This window comes from Haliotis rubra, unplaced genomic scaffold (genome assembly GCF_003918875.1).
Source record: "Haliotis rubra isolate DU_JTF1 unplaced genomic scaffold, ASM391887v1 Scf158, whole genome shotgun sequence".
Taxonomy (NCBI): Eukaryota; Metazoa; Mollusca; class Gastropoda; order Lepetellida; family Haliotidae; genus Haliotis; species Haliotis rubra.
This window is the reverse complement of record NW_025765536.1, coordinates 1,312,608-1,337,056: the sequence shown is the minus strand read 5'-3', so window position 1 is coordinate 1,337,056 and position 24,449 is coordinate 1,312,608. Positions and strand designations below refer to the sequence as shown.

Below are 24,449 nucleotides of genomic sequence, written 5' to 3'. Positions count from 1 at the left end.
TTTACTGACAAGTAATTTTTATGTAAAATTGTAACAACTGAAAGCAGTCAGTATGTAACGTGTATGTTAATTTCATTTATTGAAATGTGTACTGATACAGCTTTCCTGAATCTGCACCTACCCTTGAGCAGCATCTCGTAGCGCGGAACCCGCTGTATAGGCTCCAGCATGTGGTGTTGTAAGGACAGCGACCCACACTCTGGCATCCGCTGAAATCAGCATCACACACTATAACATCAACAACACTGTTACTATGACCTGTGTTGTCAGGGTCAGGGGGAATAACTCTGTATGGTATAGGACACTGCTATGCTGGAACAATGCATCTATGACACACATGTGTGTGGAAAGTGAGTGAGTGAGTTATTATTTAACGTCACATCCTGCAGGAAAGGGATATAGACTTAAATGTAGACTAACGCTTAGTCCTTGAATATATATAATTTTGATAGTAACAAATAAACCCATTTAAATTGAAAAGGGGCCCCAGTGAGTTGGGAGATTCCTGAACCTGGGGAAATCTAGACTTGCTTCATTTAGGGCTTTAGCATTTCAGGGAGGGCTAGGCATTAAGGAAAATAGTGTGGTTCAGGGACTGTGAGACAGACTAACTTAAATACTACTTTCATAAATATTTCAGTCAAAGGAAGGTAAACAACAGCATTGATGACAGAGGAGCCTGAGCTGATGTATGCCATGCACAGATGCTCACCGCTCATGAGCATGTTGCAGATGACAAAGAAGAACTTTCTCAAATTATAATCTTGAATTGAAATGAGAGTACAGTAATACATGAGTAAGTAATACTGTGTTTCATTTCATATATATATATTGCCCTTTTCTATGAATCTATCCTTACTTTCGGAATCCTGGTGGGAACACTAGCTACCCAGAAATATCATGACAGGATACACCAGAAAAAGCTCCCTACATTGCACCAATATGGAGCAAGACACTGATCAACTGAACCCATAACACCCACACACATATTTACTTCAGGAAATAAGAGGACCTGAGAATGGATAGTTGAGTAGTTAAATGAAGTTCATCTGAGTTCTGTAGCCAGCCTGACCATCACTGAACCAGCTGTACAAACACGTCTATCTCTACCTGTATTTCCTGAATGAGGTTGGCAAACTTGACTGATTTCTCCTGCCAAGTGTTGATAAGATTCATGGCGTTGTCGAAGTTCTTCACGTAGTCTGTGTACAGCTTCAGGAATGGCGCATTCTTCTTCATCAGGTCCCCAATCTTCGGATTCTGGTCCCTGGAAGATAGCAACGTAGATTTGACTTTAGTCAGTGGTTAATCCTTACTGCTCATCCACCTCTGTAGGACAGCTGTATAGACAGTTGTACAGACAGCAGAACACACAACAGCCAGACTGTATAAGGACTATGTGATTGTGAAACATGATATACATCTTCAAACAGAATTATTTGCATCCATGTCCAGGACAGCATTAACAATTAAACCTGAAATACATGGCCACCCAGTATGAAACAATATCACTGCACTGGACAAGATAAAAAAGGGAAAAAAAATTATCCCAAATAGTTACTCTATCACCTTCAGCTTCTGATAGACATTAATCTGGCAGTCAGTGTGCCCCTTGACCCTCCCCTTACGGGTCTCCTTACCAGCCCTCCCTATGTCAGCACCCAACCATCTCCACAATCAAAAGTGCTCTAACAGATTGCTAGACTGTGTTAAGACAGCCACACCGTGGGATAAACGCTCTTGTGACATACATCTCAACAGTCTGTATTTGTCAATGAAGTCTCACACACAATGACACTGTACTACTGTAAACATCTTCAATGGCGTGAAACATTTAATGAAGATAAAAGGGAGGAAAAAGCCATGTACTTGCACATTACTATCTTGCCTTAAGTCACAGCTGGTCAAGTTTCATTTCTATCAATTCAAAAGTTAGAAAATGGGGGAAATTTCTGATGTATGTATGAAAAATGTTGCAGCCATGTGTGGGATTACATAATGACAATAAGATTATGGAGCTGATGATCTGCACAAATACAAGCACATGCCCTTATTTTTTAGTTTTTGTCAATTTAAATGTTTAAATCTTAAAACCAGTGTTTCAGAGGTGTTCATCAAGCCATCACTAAATATAAGGTTTCAAGTGGCAACTATTTGTATGATACAAAAAAATTGTTACGTTTCAAAGTTTGAATGATCATTAAACTGTACCAGATATTTGCTGTTGTGAAATAAGGAAATTGAAGATAGAATTCCATCACAGCGTGGAAATATGTAATATCCAGCCCTCATTATGAGTCTGTTTATCCAAATTACTGGTGCTAGTGGAACAGCAAATCTTGCATTTGTCTGGGAAACACACACAAATTTCATATCATTCTGGCACTGGTCATCTATAAATATCAATATTGGCTTAGTTGCATTAATATTTGAAAAGTGAATGTTTGTATTCTGTAAATGAATGCTACACCAAAGAGCCAGGCTTTGTGTGGGTCAAGGCTGTAACCGAAGATGGGGCTGTATGTTGGGTAACAGCTGGCCTCTGACCAACAAAGGGAATCATCATCATCATCATCATCATCATCATCATCATCATCATCATCATCATCATCATCATCATCATCATCATCATCATCATCATCATCATCATCCTTTTGTGTATCTACAATGGTTTTCTGTCTTACTATTGCAAGATGTGTTTTCAGAAGTTCAGTGAGTTTAGTATAGTTTTATGCCACACTCAGCAATATTCCAGCTATATGGCAGCGGTCTGTAAATAATTGAGCCTGGACCTTTGTCACATGGAGGCTACTGTGGCACAGCAAAACCATGTAATTATAACAAGAAATAAAATCCCTTGATGGGACTACCAGTAGTCTTGTACATGTGCTTGAGTGACGCACTGTGTGGTATGCACGTGTGTGGTATGCACGTGTGTGGTATGCACGTGTGTGGTATGCACGTGTCTGGTATGCATGTGTCTGGTATACATGTGTCTGGTATACATGTGTCTGGTGTGCATGTGTCTGGTGTGCATGTGTCTGGTATACATGTGTCTGGTGTGCATGTGTCTGGTATACATGTGTCTGGTGTGCATGTGTCTGGTATGCACGTGTGTGGTATGCACGTGTCTGGTATGCACGTGTCTGGTATACATGTGTCTGGTATACATGTGTCTGGTGTGCATGTGTCTGGTGTGCATGTGTCTGGTATGCATGTGTCTGGTATACATGTGTATGGTGTGCGTGTGTCTGGTATACATGTGTCTGATATGCACGTGTCTGGTGTGCATGTGTCTGGTATGCATGTGTATACATGTGTCTGGTATACATGTGTCTGGTGTGCATGTGTCTGGTATGCACGTGGTATACATGTGTCTGGTATGCATGTGTCTGGTGTGCACGTGTCTGGTATGCATGTTTATGCTATGCATGTGTCTGGTATGCATGTGTCTGGTATGCACGTGTCTGGTATACACGTGTCTGGTATGCATGTGTCTGGTATGCACGTGTTTGGTGTGCACAAGTCTGGTAAGCACATGTCTGGTATACATGTGTCTGGTATGCATGTGTATGATATGCACGTGAGATGTGTTTGAGATGCGAAATCTGGGAGCTGCACCTACCACTTGCTCATGCGGTCCTCCAGTTGGGGTAGGAGGAAGTCATGGTGGAACTGGAAGATGCTTTTGATGTTGGAGAACATCTGTGTGATGGCCTCTGGCGGAAGCATGTTCTGTGTCCGGTTCTGCATCGTGATGCGAAAGAAGAACACCTGTGGAAGATGAGAGAGGGGGTAATATTTGGGAAGTTAGAACATGTCACAGATGGTAATACAGAGAAGACCACTGACACACAGTGATAAGATGATGACATCACTGGATATCGCTGCAGAGATGGGCAAGATGGGTAGACACAATATGACCGGGAGATGTTGTTAGATGTAACTGTACTGATCACATTTGCAGCCGTGTAGTCTACTGTTGTATGAGAAACGTTCAACATCACTCAAAAGCAGCCTTTATCAGATAACGTTCTGTATAAAAAATAATAGCTATATTAACATACAAATGCTTGGAGTAAAATACACATCTCAAGAATCTGAGCTGATAGGAAATGGAAATTGGGAAATATGAAATAAGTAAAGTTCTGGAAATATAAAATAAGATTAGTCTAGCCACAGGCAAGACAAGTTTCAATCACCAAAATGTATTTTCCAAATAACCTTTCGAAAGTATGTAATTTATTTGACAAACATATGACATGACTGTTTCAATATTTCTTGAATATAGAAACTGTCACTGTTGTTTGTGATCTGATCAGTCCTGAAGTACCACTCAACTTTACAGGGAAGTGTTGGAATGGCAGACATATCTCCTACTGTGTGTTAAATTATGTTTTCCCAAACACTACCATTGATAAACACCAAGTGGAGCCCCCAGGGTGGTGTGTAATAGTTCCCTACAACTACCTACAGTTACTGCCTGGTGGAGACAGCTTCCTGTGGTCGTGCCAGAAGCTAATCTCTTCCTTCACCACACAATCCCACTCTCAGTTTAAACAGTCTGTCCATAAATAGCCTTCATGCTGGCACACTTCAAACTCCTACACTTTATGTAGAAAATAGACTAACATTTAGCCCCAGAAATAAAGTTATTTAAAAACATATGTACAACAATAAAATTGTGTTTCAATATCCTGAAGACATATTCATTAGAATTTGTTCTTGAAATCCTTCTTTCACAAAACCAGGATATTGATGAATAATGTTTTGAACTGAAAAACATTTATGAAGGAAGTTATGGAATAGCAAATGTGATGCACAATATATTAGCCAATTAATTTACAAATTAAAACAAGCTTATACCAATCACTGCAAGATCCTAACATACTAACTATCCCATGAAATGATTATAAACATGTTTCTCAAATTATATGAAATGATGCAAAACATGAATACACTTAATTTTGTGATACCATATAAGGCCCATTTCATGTCTTGAATGATACAATAAAAGGCGACATTTTGTTTGTTGAATGATGCAATATAATTCCATGTTCTGGTTGTTGAATGATACAATATAAGACCACATTTTGTTTGTTGAATGATGCAATATAATTCCATGTTCTGTTTGTTGAATGATGCAATATAATTTCATTTATTGTTTTTTGAATGATGCAATATAAGACCACATTTTGTTTGTGGAATGATGGAATATAAGACCACATTTTGTTTGTTGAATGATGCAATATAATTCCATGTTCTGTTTGTTGAATGATACAATATAATTCCATGTTTTGTTTGTTGAATGATGCAATATAATTTCATTTTTGGTTTTTTGAATGATGCAATATAAGACCACATTTTGTTTGTTGAATGATGGAATACAAGACCACATTTTGTTTGTTGAATGATGCCATATAATTCCATGTTCTGTTTGTTGAATGATACAATATAAGACCACATTTTGTTTGTTGAATGATACAATATAAGACCACATTTTGTTTGTTGAATGATGGAATATAAGACCACATTTTGTTTGTTGAATGGTGCAATATAATTCCATGTTTTGTTTATTGAATGATGTAATATAATTCCATGCTTTTCTTTGTTGAATGATGCAATATAATTCCATGTTTTGCTCGTTAAATAATACAATAAAAGGCCACATTTTCTTTGTTGAATGGTGCAATAAAAGACGACATTTTGTTTGTTGAATGATGTAATATAAGACCACATTTTGTTTGTTGAATGATGCAATATAATTCCATGTTCTGTTTGTTGAATGATGCAATATAATTTCATTTTTTGTTTTTTGAATGATGCAATATAAGACCACATTTTGTTTGTTGAATGATGGAATATAAGACCACATTTTGTTTGTTGAATGATACAATAAAAGGCCACATTTTGTTTGTTGAATTATGCAATAAAAGGCCACATTTTGTTTGTTGAATGATGCAATAAAAGGCCACATTTTGTTCTTTGAATGCTACAATAAAAGGTCACATTTTGTTTGTTGAATGATGCAGTATAAGACCACATTTTGTTTGTTGAATGAACCAAATAAGGTCCATTATTTCAAGCAAGGGAGAGCGACAACCCTGCGAAAGTGTTTTCCACAAGCTATGTTCCCGGTTTCAGCAACACGAGACAGTAGGAAGCAGCACCAACTTGATTAAGCATGCTTTGTTACCCAAGAAGGGCACTGGTATTCCTGCCCTTGTGGAGGATACGTGAAATATCTGCTCCATCTCCTCGTTCCCACCTGTGATGTCAGTGTGAATGTGTCAGATCTTCAACATGCTCTGCTACAACATCTAACACTGATAGGCAGATATGTACAATGTTTCAGCCACCAGTCTGATAAGATTGCTTAACCTGAGCAACAGCGTGGAATATTTTCACCATTATTTTCATTATGTCTGCGACCTTCCCTTGCACCTTGTCAGGTGGTTACATATAAACTTGCCGACATTCACGGCTATTAAGAGAGCAGTAAAGATTATGCTGGTATCTTAACTGGAATGGAGATGTCGAGGACTGGCTGGGATGAAATGAAACTAATAAAACCCTATTAAAAGTGCACATAAATCTTCAACATACCAGTATATCTGAAGGACTAACAGGCTGCTCAATAACTACACACACCTATAACATCTCAGTGAAAAGTTTGACTCATGTGCTAAATATGTGGCCGCCTAATATGTGAACCTACCACAAAACATTCAACATCCAAAGATATTGTTAACAAGAATATGCATAATACAGTGAGTGAGTGAGTGAGTTTAGTTCTACGCCGCACTCCGCAATATCCCAGCTACAGTGGTTTCCACAGTGTGTTTGGTTTCTATGTCGATCTGTTTATGCTGTATGACAATAACAAACTCTATTTCAGGTTCATGATTTGCAGATTAAAAATGTTTTTGCCATTCATAACGTGCTATTTTTTTCAATAAGGCCAAACTGATTTTATTTCTTGTTTTATGGATCCACCAGTCGTATTTTTCAAGAATAAGAAAAAAAATTAATAATAATTCCCCCCCCTCAAAAAACATAATTCCTCATGTTAATGTGATATACATGAAACACTGTTGAAATCAGTGTGAAACCTAAACTCACTCAACTTATTTTTAGTTGATATAAACAAACCATAAGACTTAACATGGAAACTCATGTGGATTTTTGCTTTGACTGGTGATTTGTTTTTAAAAATGTTCCCTCCTGCCTTTAGGTTTTCTGAGGACAAAATTCCATAAAACAAGAAATAAAATTCGTCTGGCCTAAACATTCAAAACTTTTAATTTTCTTAATTTTTTTTTTTCTGAACTAGGAAACTTGTTGAGATAACTGAGAACATAAAAGAGACACTGTATATCATGTATATAGACTGGTAGCTTATGCTGTGTACAGCTAACACAATACTGAAGGAATCCCCATGGTCAACTTTTGTTTTTTCTATAAGCTGACCGATGATTACTTCAAACAACTGTGCAAGAGCACTTCTCTGTAAAAACAATTCTCAAAATGTAAACATACATAAGTTCCCGACACAATCTGAGCATTCCCTTGTACTGTTCTCTATCATTAGGAAAGTAGTTGAGCATCCACCTGAGAGTGAGGTTAATCTGTCTAAGTAGGTGGCCTGGACTCTGGGGTGAGGAGAGGAGGCAATCTAGATTCCATCTGACCTGCTGTCGGCAGTCATACTTTACACCTCCTGGAATGGAGGCTGATGAAGCTCCACTGATTAGTGGTGTCACCCTGGCTTTGGGGGAGGGTGTTCCTGGAGGTTGTGGGTTGAAGAGGTTTGTGGGTTGAAGTTGTGGGTTGAAAGTGTTTGTGGAGGTTTTGGGGAGGGTGTTCCTGGAGGTTGTGGGTTGAAGAGCTTTGTAGAAGTTGTGGGTTCAAAGTGTTTGTAAAAGTTGTGGGTTGAAAGTGTTTGTGGAGGTTTTGGGTTGAAGAGGTTTGTGGAGGTTGAGGGTTGAAGATTGATGTGGAGGTTGAGGGTTGAAGATCGTGGGTTGAACATGTTTGTGGAAGTTGTGGGGTTTAAGGTGTTTGTGGAAAGTGTGGGTTTAAGGTGTTTGTGGAAGTTGTGGGTTGAAGGTGTTTGTGGAAGTTGTGGGGTTTCAGGTGTTTGTGGAAGTTGTGGGCTTAAGGTGTTTGTGGAGGTTGGTTGTTGAAGAGGTTTGTGGAGGTTGTGGGTTTAAGGTGTTTGTGGAGGTTGGTTGTTGAAGAGGTTTGTGGAGGTTGTGGGTTTAAGGTGTTTGTGGAGGTTGGTTGTTGAAGAGGTTTGTGGAGGTTGAGGGTTGAAGATTGATGTGGAGGTTGAGGGTTGAAGATCGTGGGTTGAACATGTTTGTGGAAGTTGTGGGGTTTAAGGTGTTTGTGGAAGTTGTGGGTTTAAGGTGTTTGTGGAAGTTGTGGGTTTAAGGTGTTTGTGGAAGTTGTGGGTTTAAGGGGTTTGTGGAAGTTGTGGGGTTTCAGGTGTTTGTGGAAGTTGTGGGCTTAAGGTGTTTGTGGAGGTTGGTTGTTGAAGAGGTTTGTGGAGGTTGTGGGTTTAAGGAGTTTGTGGAGGTTGGTTGTTGAAGAGGTTTGTGGAGGTTGAGGGTTGAAGATTGATGTGGAGGTTGAGGGTTGAAGATCGTGGGGTTGAACATGTTTGTGGGAAGTTGTGGGGTTTAAGGTGTTTGTGGAAGTTGTGGGTTTACAAGGTGTTTGTGGAAGTTGTGGGTTTAAGGGGTTTGTGGAAGTTGTGGGGTTTCAGGTGTTTGTGGAAGTTGTGGGCTTAAGGTGTTTGTGGAGGTTGGTTGTTGAAGAGGTTTGTGGAGGTTGTGGGTTTAAGGTGTTTGTGGAGGTTGGTTGTTGAAGAGGTTTGTGGAGGTTGGGGGTTGAAGATTGATGTGGAGGTTGAGGGTTGAAGATCGTGGGTTGAACATGTTTGTGGAAGTTGTGGGGTTTAAGGTGTTTGTGGAAGTTGTGGGTTTAAGGTGTTTGTGGAAGTTGTGGGTTTAAGGGGTTTGTGGAAGTTGTGGGGTTTCAGGTGTTCGTGGAAGTTGTGGGCTTAAGGTGTTTGTGGAGGTTGTGGGTTGAAGGTGTTTGTGGAAGTTGTGGGTTTAAGGGGTTTGTGGAGGTTGTGGGTTGAAGGTGTTTGTGGAGGTTGTGGGTTGAAGGTGTTTGTGGAAGTTGTGGGTTTAAGGGGTTTGTGGAGGTTGTGGGTTGAAGAGGTTTGTGGAGGTTGTGGGTTGAAGGTGTTTGTGGAGGTTGTGGGTTGAAGGTGTTTGTGGAGGTTGTGGGTTGAAGGTGTTTGTGGAGGTTGTGGGTTGAAGGTGTTTGTGGAGGTTGGTTGTTGAAGGTGTTTGTGGAGGTTGGTTGTTGAAGGTGTTTGTGGAGGTTGTGGGTTGAAGGTGTTTGTGGAGGTTGTGGGTTGAAGGTGTTTGTGGAGGTTGTGGGTTGAAGGTGTTTGTGGAGGTTGGTTGTTGAAGGTGTTTGTGGAGGTTGGTTGTTGAAGGTGTTTGTGGAGGTTGTGGGTTGAAGGTGTTTGTGGAGGTTGTGGGTTGAAGGTGTTTGTGGAGGTTGTGGGTTGAAGGTGTTTGTGGAGGTTGTGGGTTGAAGAGTGTTTGTGGAAGAAAGGGTGGAAGGTGTTTGTGGGAGGTTGTGGGCTGAAGGTGTTTGTGTGGAGGTTGTGGGTTGAAGAGGGTTTTGTGGAGGTTGTGGGTTGAAGGGTTTGTGGAGGTTGTGGGTTGAAGGTGTTTGTGGAGGTTGTGGGTTTAAGGTGTTTGTGGAGGTTGTGGGTTGAAGGTGTTTGTGGAGGTTGTGGGTTGAAGGTGTCTGTGGAGGTTGTGGGTTGAAGGTGTCTGTGGAGGTTGGTTGTTGAATGTGTTTGTGGAGGTTGTGGGTTGAAGGTGTTTGTGGAGGTTGTAGGTTGAAGGTGTTTGTGGAGGTTGTGGGTTGAAGGTGTTTGTGGAGGTTGTGGGTTGAAGGTGTTTGTGGAGGTTGTGGGTTGAAGGTGTTTGTGGAGGTTGGTTGTTGAAGGTGTTTGTGGAGGTTGGTTGTTGAAGGTGTTTGTGGAGGTTGTGGGTTGAAGAAGAGTGTTTGTGGAGGTTGTGGGTTGAAGGTGTTTGTGGAGAGTTGTGGGTTGAAAGGTGTTTGTGGAGGCTGTGGGTTAAAGAAAGAGTGTTTGTGTGGAGGTTGTGGGTTGAAGGTGTTTGTGGAGGGTTGAAGGTGTTTGTGGAGGTTGTGGGTTGAAGGTGTTTGTGGAGGTTGTGGGTTGAAGGTGTTTGTGGAGGTTGTGGGTTGAAGGGGCAGATCCCACATTTTAGAAAAGTTGTACATGTGGATTCATAAGTCCAGGACTAACAAAACACCAGGGAGTCTGACTGACAGTTTGAAAGCATTATAATTCAAGAAAATGAGTGATTTGAGCCCTGCAGAGGCAATTCTGACAGCATGTGGGGGTATGTAACCTGTTGGCTGTAGGTATATTCTACTTGTATGAGTGTCTCATCTTCAGGGTGACACCATTAACAACCTAGCTAAGCCTGCCCCCATTTCCCCCAAGTTAAGTTGTGACGTCAGATTTCTTCTACAGTATGTTCACAACACCTTCATTCAGAAGTTCACCCACTTTCCATAAATAACTGAACTAATTTTCACACTTCTACATCTCTACACTAATAGGTGATGGATCATTCAGGCACACATCTCTTGTTTCATCCCAACCCACCACACACTTCCGGGTCACAGAATACGGTGAACACACAATGCCATGTAGAAAGTGGTCAGATGAAACATATGTTCTGTTATATTTTCTCAGTTAAGTCCAGATTCTAGTACTTTTGGCTCAACCAAACAAAAAAAACAAAATTTGTACTTTACTGAGAACATGTAATCCCAAATATAGCAAATGTTACACAGAATACTGTTTCAGATGTTGCAGACTGTAGATGATGCACAAGGAGCAGATGCTGTGGGGAGTAGATCATGTTGTATGGGTAGAGTTCAGAGGAATAGGTTGCACACATAATTGACATGTGTAGGATACAATGCATGCAGTCGACAGTGTTGCTGATGTAGAGGTTGTGTGAAGTAGATGACGCTGCCAGTGTACAATTGATTGTTCTCCTCAGGTCTGTATAATGTATACTTTCTGCTGTGTACTGCCATTAAGACACTATGTTTGCTTTCAGTTTCAAGCTGTCCTGTATGTCAGTCACCTTGGCCCATTATTTTATGAATAATCTTGAAGTTACGAGGCTTGACGACATTTGTAACCATAGTAACGCAATCATGGAAGGGACAAATAGCAGTGTGTCCAAGATATGCTAGTTGTATATATTCATCTGAGAATAGCTGTACCAGGAAATGATATTTTAATTTCACGATCCATAACATCCACAGAAATACTGGTTACTGGAATGGCACGCATGTGGCAGCTATGGCCCTTGCATGAATCCTCTCTCCTCTATCTTTAATAATGTTCAGAAATGTTTGGTTGGGTTTTGGTGAAGACTTCTTTCATTGTGATGTGATGATCCACAGAAATACACTTGTGTCACAGTTGTCTCCATGTATCAGTGAATTTAGATGATATGCAATACGTATCTACAGGACAGTGTTAACGTAATACCGTACAGTCTCTGATGTTGCAAACATACCTGATGCAGTAGATTCAGTCTCTCCACATACGCCCGCTCTGTCTTGAGAAGTTCGTCCGCTATCCGGTACAGCTTGTCTTGGGGTGGACCATCCTCAATCTCAGTTTGCTCCAGCTGGAAATATCAAAACACCCGTCACCATCACATCGACACACCACAATGAACAAACATAACAATATAATAAGGGGTGGACCATCCTCAATCTAGCAAATCAGAGGTGGAGATCCTCAATCTAGCAAATCAGAGGTGGAGATCCTCAATCTAGCAAATCAGAGATGGAGATCCTCAATCTAGCAAATCAGAGATGGAGATCCTCAATCTAGCAAATCAGAGGTGGAGATCCTCAATCAAGCAAATCAGAGGTGGAGATCCTCAATCAAGCAAATATATCAAATATCAAAACCATCGACACACCGCATAATAACAACAACATCTCATCCCCACCATCAGTCCGACACATCCCCGGTCAGCCTCCTACAGCCACCATTGAGTGGTTCTTTTACTTTTCTTTCAGGTCCAACTTTCATTTCTGTCACTGGGCAACACCACATCATGCCAAGTCATATCACTATATGCCCACATGTATGACAGCAGGACTGTTGCTACTGTCTGCTGTCTGCTACTCACGGCCAGGACACAATGTACATCTGTAAGTTCCTTGTGTCTGTTCTCAGTTACCGGGTAGGTTACAACAAGCCTGTGTGTCTTATCATTATCAAATCAGTAGCAACAGATATGCACAGAAGACATATGGCACGAATTGAAAACAATCCTAAACTGATATCTAGTCCATGCAAGGGACATTACAAATGTCACAGATTATCGTGCAGAAAATATTTCTCCACATATCAGCAACACCTCATCCTTCCCAGCTGTCACTCACAAATCATAGGATGTCATTCATAAAACTAGGACTCTCTTCATCAGCAGTGTCAACACCATCAAACAGAACAGTCTTGCTCAGTCTCCTCCAGGCCAAACTAAAACGTCTGAAGCTCATGTATGTTGTCTTGTGACAATGTTTCCCCCAGATGCAGTACACAGATTGTGTGAATGGTAAAAACATGTGGAATATATCTCGTCAGCCTGATGCGGGAAGGGAGAAGATGTTTGAGGTTAAGCAAAGATTTTCTCTGTTTTTCACACATGAAAACAACTGTCAGCATTGAGACCTTGATGGCCTACAAGCTTCTCCTTGCGTCTTCTGTTTGTTTACATATGGCTGCTGAGTATTGGATTTATGAAAGACATGCAGCAACAGTTCTTCCTTTTTGTCACAAGAAAACATGTTTGTTTGTTTGGTTTGTTACAGAATCATCAAAATATACAGGTTGTTAGACAGTATGATATCATCAATAAATATTCTGCTACGTCAATGCTGTCATTATAACACACATGATCGAGGCAGTGCACAGGTTACCAATCAATACAGGCACGAGCGAGGAAGTATATGGCTTTCTGCCACTTTCAACATTATTCAAGCACCTTTGGGGTGAATGACTCCCCACACTGGATTTGTACATTCTATCCATGATAGATTTGGTTGGTTTCTTGTTTAACGCTGCACTCAGTAATATTCCAGCTATATATGGTGGCCATCTGAACAGGTTCCCACATTTTGGTGAAAAAAAAAAAATCCATGATTTTTCCAGACAACTATTGCTTTTCCCAGACACAACAATATGTGTCATAGGGTACCTTTAAACATATATTACTGTGTCTGAAATAAAACAATATCTTAAATACGGCCTCCCATCTCTACCTCTACCCACCTGTCTCCACCTCTACCCACCTGTCTCTATCCACCTGTCTCCACCTCTACCCACCTGTCTCTACCTCTACCCACCTGTCTCAACCTCTACCCACCCATCTCTACCTCTACCCACCTGTCTCCACCTCTACCCACCTGTCTCTACCTCTACCCACCTGTCTCCACATCTACCCACCTGTCTCTACCCACCTGTCTCTACCTCTACCCACCTGTCTCCACATCTACCCACCTGTCTCTATCCACCTGTCTCCACCTCTACCCACCTGTCTCTACCTATCACCTGTCTCCACCTCTACCCACCTGTCTCTACCTCTACCCACCTGTCTCTACCTCTACCCACCTGTCTCCACCTCTACCCACCTGTCTCTACCTCTACCCACCTGTCTCTACCTCTGCCCACACTTCTACACCTCTATTCACCTGTCTCTATCTCTGTCCACCTGTTTCTACCCACCTCTGTCCACCTGTACCCACAATTCTCCACCTCTACCCACCTGTACAGCTGTCTCCATGGCCAGTTCACCTTCACCATGTTCTTCTACACCAAAATCAACAAGTGCCAATATGGAGTTGGAGAAAGGTCATCTACATTCCCTGCGTTACCTGGCTATGAGGTAAAACCATCAAACTCTCATCTCCATCTCTCAAGCACCTGCTACGGAACAAATAATCCCCCTCTTGAAAATATGCACACTGCCAAGGAACACTGTCCTGCACACAGGGTGCAACAACCTTGCTGCACATATCATGTTTCTCCGTGTAGCCAGTAGCGCTGACAGGTAGCAATATGATGGAGGAGGATACAGGCCCATGTAGTGTCGATATGCAACAAGTACTTTTAACAGAAACCATCTTCTGGTAGATTCACAGAGACAATAGGGTATTGAAGGGTATTTAATGTACAACTAAGTGTTTCAGTTTGGGCAGATTACCAAGCACTTGTTAAATGAGTCATGGCTGATACATTCAATCTCTCAGTGCACTTTTTCCTGAAATATGTTAAGATAGAATATCTTGCACCCAAACTGTGATAGCAGCTTCGGACAAACATTTAGCTGGGATTCGGGGGAAAATATTTTGCTTGGAAAAATATTGGAAGAAAATAATTTGGCCTCAGGTTTTACACAAAAATATTTGTTCACTGGTCATGCTGGGTGTCTTGAAAAAAAGATGGTGGTGGTCGCAAACAGTTGTTTGGTTCATCCATTCAGATGACAAAATGACTGTCTCATCCAAGCCCTTGGCCCCCAGACCACAGTCCCTCACCTCCAGGCACCTAGCCCCAAGACTGCAGTCTCTAGCCCCCAGGCACTTAGCCCCTAACCCCCCAATAAACAGCCCCATGTCCCAGGCCTCCAGTTTCTCGTTGTGCTCCAGGTTTTAGATTTAAGGAAATTTGTATTGTTTTCTTGACATCTTTTTCCTTAATTTGCCAGTGTTAACAATAACCCTAATGTTGGTAGTGTGAATCAACAAAATCCCTGCCATGACATCTGCAGTATTAAACTGTACATTCAGAGACATGACGTACATCCTGTATACGAGATTTATCATACTACACTCTGCATGTGTCCCTGGTGATCCCACACACAGTAGCGTGACGGTGAGTGAGATCTGAATGTCATGTGACCTCTGTGATGACGGGTCGACACACTTATGACTTGGATGTATTGTCTGTACGTGGGTTGAAACAGAAGCTCACTGTGTGTGCAACAGCCGCAGGTTCTGTACGCCTGAACTACCAATGTGTTCACCAAAAACAACGGTTTACCTCATTGTGTCAAGGAAATTAACTAGTGAAGATTATAAATTTGGAATGAGGCATCTTCCCACAAGCGATTCACCATTCTCTGGATAATTAATGCAGTAATGAATACCAATGAGGCTGGGTATATAGGCATTCCCTTAAGGTCATATCCAGAAGATTCATAATCTGTCTCACGGTCCCTGAACCACATTATTTCCCCTACTGCCTAGCCCTCCCTGCAATACTAAAGCCCTAAATGAAGCAAGTCTAGAATCTCCCAACTCACTGGGGCTCCTTTTCAATTTAAATGGGGTTATTTGTTACCATCAAAATTAGACATATTCAGGGTCTAAGAGTTAGTCTAGAAGATTCACTACATGATTTCCTGGAGTAACACTTAGTCCCTGAAAATAGGTTTGCTAGAAACAAGCAATGGAATCTAAACAGAAAAGGATCCCAGGTGAGAGAGGAGACTCCAAATTCTGGGGACTTAATTTAGGGCTATAGCCTTACTGCAAGGGCTGGGCAAAGTAGAGACAAATTCATAGTCTCTGAAAATGTATAAGTTTGAATGAAATAACAAACTATTCAAAATGAAAAGAGGCCTCAATGAGATGAGAGATTCTGAACCTGAGGAATTTCTGGAGATGCTTCATTTAGCATTGTAACAAGGGATTGGTGAAAGGAAAAATGTGGTTCAGAATGTGAGCCGGACTGATAATGTCCATTGAGAGATTTCAGATGTCATTTACCATTATTGTTATATGTAATTATACCCATTCATGGCCAACTTGGGAGTGGGGGATTCACACCGGCCAGTTTCCTAAACATGCAGAAACAGTGCGTGGGCCATGAGTCCTGCAGATGGGTGACTGTACATGCACAGTGTGGTATGTCATGGCAAAGACGCGGTGAGAGTACCACCCATCATAAAATAGTTTGCATATTTGTTAAATTTTTTGGTTGGATCAAGAAAAACTTTTCATAGTATGATCAGACAATACACGCAATATACATGGCCGTGTAGTCTGTTTCACAGTCCCTGAACTACATTATTTTCCCTTCCACCCAGCCCACAATGCAATGCTTAAACTCTAAATGAAGCAAGTCTAGATTTCCCCAGAATCTCCCATCTCACTAGGGCTCCTTTTCAATTTCAAATGGGTGTATTTGTTACTATCAACATTATATATATTCAGGGACTAAGCGTCAGTAAAATGGCAGTGTTGATATTAACACATACATGGACATCTGGACTGATACACAGTAACCCACAGCTGGACTGATACGCAGTAACCCACAGCTGGACTGATACACAGTAACCCACAGCTAGACTGATACACAGTAACCCACAGCTGGACTGATACACAGTAACCCACAGCTGGACTGATACACAGCAACCCACAGCTGGACTGATACACAGCAACCCACAGCTGGACTGATACACAGTAACCCACAGTTGGACTGATACACAGTAACCCACAGTTGGACTGATACGCAATAACCCACAGCTGGACTGATACACAGTAACCCACAGCTGGATTGATACGCAGTAACCCACTCCTGGACTGATACACAGTAACCCACAGCTGGACTGATACACAGTAACCCACTCCTGGACTGATACGCAGTAACGCACAGCTGGACTGATACACAGTAACCCACAGCTGGACTGATACACCAATCGACACCCTGTTGTCACAAGCATGAGGTCAGGAAGGAGATGCAGTGATGGGCTATAGTACAGCTACATACAACAGATGAAGAGAAGGAAGATGAGAACAGCAGCAATGGCTCAGACGCAAATGACAGAGAGATGTAATCAGAAAGATGATATCTTGGAGGTCATGCAGAACTGTTACTGTCTGATGCATGATAAGTAGTGATAGGCTGATGGCAAAACGCAGCAACTGTTTCCAGGAAGATGAACCGATACCATACACCTGGTCATCTTCCTGGCCAACACACATCAGGTGCACGTCAGTTACATTGCCTGACCAACACACATCACGACACACTGGTGCATCTCAGTTACATTGCAAGTAGGGCCAGGCTTCAGGTGACAACTGTATAGGGTCAAAAGGTACTGCATATACATGTGTGTTGTGTGTGAGTGCATGTACATACAGTCAAATCCCGATGAGTCGAATGCCGGTGTCTCGAATATTATGCATAACTCGAAGTACCTGTCGGTCCCGACCATTCCCTGTTATAGTGATCATTTGATTTCCGGTTACACAAATTCGTCTCATAAATACACACGATAGCTCGAGAAGGAACTTTGGTCCCATGAGATTCAAACAACATCAATCTTGTATATATAAGCCGAAGTCAGTCAATGAGAAGTTGATTCGTGTAGCAAACTGATCAAATTAACAAACCAGCGCGGCTCACAACTTTCCGCCATTGACGGGTGAGTTCAAAAGGCAGATTAGTGATTTTACGGAAATCACTGTCTGTGCTAATCAGACTGGAACTGATAAGGTGCCCCTATTAGTGATATGGAAATCATTAGATAAACAAATGCTTAGGCGGAGGCATTAGGACTGGATCATCTTCTTTTCAACCCTCATAGATATACTTATGTCTCGAATACATCGATAAGTCGAATTTATTACTTGGTCCCCAGCGATTCGACTCATCGGGATTTGACTGTATGTGTGTTGTGCATGTGAGAAGCCACTCCTCATGAGGAGTGCGTCTCCCAAATGGTGAGATGCCACAACAAACATCATCCCATTCCAAGATGGGGTTCAGATGGAACTGCACATCTGTAACATGCCCAAAGGACATGAAGGATGCATCATGTCAATGTTCCACTATTTAGAAGCATTGATTAAAGCAAGGTGTCAATCAGAACCTGTAAATGTAAAACAACCTAAATACATGAATATGCATGATGCTGATACTGTAACTGTAACACATTAAATGTCACATATATAACCGTAATGTCCCAATCTTGTTTCGTTCCAACATGTACTTTCCCATATTTTCACAAACCAGACTGTGACTCATTCTAATTGCTACATGTATGTTTTTCATAAGTTGACCTTATTTTGTATTTTCATGGAAAGAAAGGAAAAAGAACTAATATTGTAAGTATGACATTTCTTTAAACAAAGCAACTATGAAAAGGTACATTTATAGCCTGTCATTTAGAACCTGCAAGCTACACCCATGACCCTCTGCCTCAAGCCCTTCCACATCTTTAACACTCATCTAGAGATTGGTATCTGTTGCCCGCCCTAACGAAGATGTCACAGGAAGGTTGAGACCAGCTGAATATTTTCTGGAGACATAACATCCAACTGTAACAGAAGGTTGCTGTATTCATAACAGATGATGGTTTGATCAAACTAAGACAGGTACAATCATCTGTAAGCAAGCCTGGGCATATATTGAACATACATTCCTCTCAAATCAAAGCCTAACCACCACAGAATAGTTTAGCCCCCTGTTTACAAATGATGAACCAGATAGCTAGCATAGAAATAATCTGTTATTGTATATACAACTTCAAACAAATCTAGAAGATCTCTAGATTGACCTTGGTCATTATACATATTTGTATTAGTATATGTATTGTTACTCAGACTTATTATACGTCTTGTTTACGTAGCTATGGAATATTGTCACTACATAGAATGGTTGCACAATAAAATATCTTGTATCTTGTATCATAGTCCATGATTCAGAATATATAAATCACACGTCAAGGTCATTTAGTGGTGTTGTAACTCATATCAAATTCTTATTGGAAGAAAAACACTAACAATAAAAATAATAAAACTGCTTCCAGGCTTGACATTCACAAGCAGATAAAACACAGGTCTAGAACAGTAGAAGAAGTTGTCATGTAAGCCTTGAGTTGTTAGCTGTTTGTTTTCCTCTAGAGTAGATTAAACTTCAATCCACTTACTGCTGCATGTCTAACGTGCTTGTTCATTCATCTCAGGGGACCTTAGAAAGATTTTGACCACAGTGTGAAGTGTTTGAAACTTTTTGAAGAAGGTATTCCAATTTTCACCAATGTGACAATCAGTAATATTTAGAAATCACACAAGTAAAGCATCTAACAGTTGACCAACAAACGTTATAATCAACAGTGCTTGCTTTGCAACAGTTTCACATTGAAATCTTAATCAACACATCTTGCTACAACTTCAGGTTTGCTTGCTTGGGACAGCTTTCTCATGCTAAAAACAGACACTAAATTTTCATAAAAACACCAGTGACAATTTGTCACTATGCGACTGAGTGATACAGATTTGATACATAGTACCTCACAACAGAACTATAATATGTATAATATATAATGTATAATAATATATATAATATGTATTACCTCACAGTTGTATGTTACATATTACCTCAGATGTATAATATGTAGTACCGGTACCTCACAGTTGTATGTTACATATTACCTCACAGATGTATAATATGTAGTACCTCACAGTTGTATGTTACATATTACCTCACAGATGTATGTTACATATTACCTCACAGATGTATGTTACATATTACCTCACAGTTGTATGTTACATATTACCTCACAGATGTATAATATGTAGTACCGGTACCTCACAGTTGTATGTTACATATTACCTCAGATGTATAATATGTAGTACCTCACAGTTGTATGTTACATATTACCTCAGATGTATAATATGTAGTACCGGTACCTCACAGTTGTATGTTACATATTACCTCACAGATGTATGTTACATATTACCTCACAGCTGTATGTTACATATTACCTCACAGATGTATAATATGTAATACCTCACAGTTGTATGTTACATATTACCTCACAGTTGTATGTTACATATTACCTTACAGCTGTATGTTACATATTACCTCACAGATGTATAATATGTAGTACCGGTACCTCACAGTTGTATGTTACATATTACCTCAGATGTATAATATGTAGTACCGGTACCTCACAGTTGTATGTTACATATTACCTCACAGATGTATAATATGTATTACCTCACAGTTGTATGTTACATATTACCTCACAGATGTATAATATGTAGTACTTCACAGTTGTATGCTACATATTACCTCACAGTTGTATGTAACATATTACCTCACAGATGTATGTTACATATTACCTTACAGCTGTATGTTACATATTACCTCAGATGTATAATATGTAGTACCGGTACCTCACAGTTGTATGTTACATATTACCTCAGATGTATAATATGTAGTACCGGTACCTCACAGTTGTATGTTACATATTACCTCACAGATGTATAATATGTATTACCTCACAGTTGTATGTTACATATTACCTCACAGATGTATAATATGTAGTACCTCACAGTTGTATGTTACATATTACCTCAGATGTATAATATGTAGTACCTCACAGTTGTATGTTACATATTACCTCACAGATGTATAATATGTAGTACCTCACAGTTGTATGTTACATATTACCTCAGATGTATAATATGTAGTACTTCACAGTTGTATGTTACATATTACCTCACAGATGTATAATATGTAATACCTCACAGTTGTTGATAACATATTACCTCACAGATGTATAATATGTAGTACCTCACAGTTGTATGTTACATATTACCTCAGATGTATAATATGTAGTACTTCACAGTTGTATGTTACATATTACCTCACAGATGTATGTTACATATTACCCTACAGTTGTATGCTAAATATTACCTCACAGATGTATAATATGTAATACCTCACAGTTGTATGTTACATATTACCTTACAGATGTATGTTACATATTACCCTACAGTTGTATGCTAAATATTACCTCACAGATGTATAATATGTAATACCTCACAGTTGTATGTTACATATTACCTTACAGATGTATGTTACATATTACCCTACAGTTGTATGCTAAATATTACCTCACAGATGTATAATATGTAGTACCTCACAGTTGTATGATACATATTACCTTACAGCTGTATGATACATATTACCTTACAGCTGTATGATACATATTACCTCACAGATGTATAATATGTAATACTTCACAGTTGTATGATACATATTACCTCACAGCTGTATGATACATATTACCTCACAGCTGTATAATACATAGTAATCAAAGCTGTATGATATATGTACAGTACCCTGAGCTGTGTGATATATAATGCTCACAGCTGTATGATACATAGTACCTAACAACTATATAATACATATTACCCACATCTGTATGTATTACTTCATAGATTAGACTAGAGTGATGTTCACTCAGAAAGGAAGAGCACATGCCAGCTTAATTGTAATTTAAACATTTCCTCTTTGCTGTCGACTAAATAATAACTGGTTAATATGAACTTACAAAACTAATGAGTCAGTTGTATGATATCAAGTTCTGATTACAAACATAACCTTCACTATTTCACTGTAACAAGCAGAAGAGTTATATTCTATCAAATTCTACTAATAATTACAGTTTTACACAGAATAGTCACAAGCTGAAGGTAAGATGTGAAACAAAGCAAACAGATGCTGAACACTGCCCTGTTATTTCTGGTACACTAGGACTGACATTTGCCACAAATACCCACTCCCTCGGATACACACCATGCATGGAACGCTGCCTCCACGGCTTGCTGGGACGTCCACCTTACTGACCGTCCAGGCCTGTCCAGCCAGGTCCTCCTAACATGCAGCGGGTCACACAACTGGCCATGAGTCTCACCACAGGTGGCCAACCACCAGATTTAACATGGAAACTGGTGAGGTTTGTAATCCCTGATCTTAGCAGGAGCAGATCCGATCCTCACGCTGGATGAACAAGCTGAGGCATCTGTAAGATATCTTCCGTTTCCTTTGCACTGTCAGGTCAAGTGTGAAACTCCAACATGTTCCGCTAACCTATCCTACTTTATAACCACATTAGCATATGATGGTTTATTTTAGGGAATCTATTTCAAAACTCATCCATGCTGACAATAGCTGTTTGAATGGATTTAGGACAGACACGTCTTTTTTATGTTAATACAGAAGTATATTAATACAAGACTATACTGCTATTGATTTCTTCAATAAATGTTCTTGGCAAACGTGAAATAATTCATTCACAGATGTAGCCAATCAGGCCTGTTATATCACATGTTGTAAACACAGACAGCTTAACGAGGGCTGCAATTTAAAAATAGAAAAAAACACCTATTTATAACTTTGTTACCATATGTCTTAGGTTTATGGTGGGTGAAAAATTTGATAATAGGCTTCATGTTAGAGACGTCTGCCCTTTTCATGACACAGCTATTTGTTAAATGACATCGGTTATTTGAGGTTAGATTTCTCATTATGCATGAGATCAATATCACTAACTGGTCTGTCAAACTTGGCACACGTATACATACAATAACAGTAATTACAATACACCTCGACTGACAAAGCTTACGTCTAATGTTTCAGTTGTAATCAAGAGAGTCTGCGTATACAGGTACATTTTACAGCCAGTTATATTTTTGTTTTTCCATCATGTATCAAACTGTTGTTTGTTTATCTGTATTAGGGAATGTGAGACAGGATTTCAGATTTTTTATTTTATTTCCAAAGTTAATAAATGTCTTTAATAAATTTAATGTCTTGTCTGCCCCCTTCGTATCTGGCCCAGTCCCTCACACAGCACCGCCCATGTCGCTCTCTCCGTTCACAGGATAAACGTTTCCTCGTTATCGCCACTGTTAGGACTTCTACGTGTGGTGAAAGGTCCTTTTCGTATGCAGCCTCTACAGCCTGGAATCAACTACCTCAATATCTACGTGACTGTACAGAACTTTCTAATTTTAAATCTTTACTAAAGACGCACTTTTTCAGATTAGCTTATGAGTGTAAACTATAATTCATTGCATTGTTTCCATGTATCTCTCTAATCTTTTATTCTCTCCTATAGTCTGTTTGTATGTACTTCTATGTCTTGCGCTTTGAGCATGTTGCACATGGAGAACAGCGCATTACAAGCATGCTATTATTATTATTATTATTATTAATGAGAAATTAAAATTTCAAGTTTTCCAATATATTTTAAGTCTATATTTTCCAAGACATGTAATTCTGCTCTCAGAAAGGAGCCAAACAATTATATATATTTCATAAACACCTCCAGAGGGCAACTACAATCTTATTTCAGAAGGTGCTGTGGACTGTTGAATATCTACATAATAAACCCCTTTTGCTGGTCCATATTCTCTAAAAACACATGGACAACGTTCGGTATGACTCATATGCACTAGTAATATCTGTTTACATATAAAATACTTTGTAATAAAGTACATGCCAGACAAATTCTGACCAATCCCTGTAATCTGGATAATACCCCCCAGGCCCATACACTCCCCATTTCACCACCAGGTGGTGTGGTGCTAATTACTTCACCCAGACGATGAGCGGCACACTTGGTCCATGTTTTCCACTGACATAATACTGGCTCCGTGTCTAAACAAACACCACCACTGGTGGGCTCTTCCCGCCAAATAGGAACACAACTGAAAGACTTCTGATACTGAAATAAACTTTTCCATACTCTAATATGAATAAACTTCAAAGTGCAGCTGAGATGGAACCATATTGGAGTGTAACAGTATAGTATTGGTTCAAATTCATTGAACCAATATTCCAGACAGTGGGACGAAGCTGGATAGGGTGAGTGAGTGAGTTGGGTTTTACGTCGCTTTTAGAAATATTTCAGCAATATCACAGCAAGCGACCCCAGAAATAGGCTTCACACATTGTGCCCATACGGGAATCGAACCGGGTCTTTGGTGTGACAAGCGAACACTTTAACCACTAGGCTACCCCACCGTCCCCAAGCTGGATGGGAGATGTTGGAGAGTGAATGTTGAGTATATATGTAGCTCTGTGTGAACTAGCAGACGTGTTTTATGATACAGGGTAGGGGCAATCACTTCAAACTGTATCTTTACATGTGCTGTCTTTCATTGTCTCATGTATGTGTAACAGGAATTATATATTCACATACGCTTAAACTTTGCATGAATCCCATCTTCATCGACATATCACATTACAACTAATCCACATTATGTTTCTTGCACAAACTTAAAAATAATTCTTCCCAAATAAAAAATGTTGATTACTGAAATCTGACACAAACATGACGACATGAGTGTCAGCCTGTAGTAAGAGAGTCTGATTGTGAAATGTCAGCATTTATTTCTGTCTATATCACTGAATATAATACTGAAATGTCATAGGTATGGTGTTCACTCAAAAGTTATCATCATAGAATACAACATATCTTTTC

At 39.9% G+C, this 24,449-nt stretch overlaps 1 protein-coding gene across 7 annotated transcripts in view; it reads right to left on the bottom strand.

The window, feature by feature from the left end:
- Nucleotides 1-24,449, bottom strand: part of LOC124271166 (FYVE, RhoGEF and PH domain-containing protein 1-like) — a 126,985-nt gene that overhangs the window by 16,318 nt on the left and 86,218 nt on the right. For 6 of the 7 annotated variants that reach the window (XM_046706244.1, XM_046706243.1, XM_046706245.1 and 3 more), the window contains 4 exons: nt 11,661-11,774; nt 3,626-3,774; nt 1,111-1,267; nt 122-209 (listed from right to left, as the gene is read on the bottom strand). In XM_046706244.1, the coding sequence (XP_046562200.1) occupies nt 122-209; nt 1,111-1,267; nt 3,626-3,774; nt 11,661-11,774 (508 nt within the window). Of the gene's footprint in view, nt 1-121; nt 210-1,110; nt 1,268-3,625; nt 3,775-11,660; nt 11,775-13,925; nt 14,016-24,449 lie in introns of those variants that run through there. The other variant, XM_046706249.1, reaches the window with a different exon arrangement.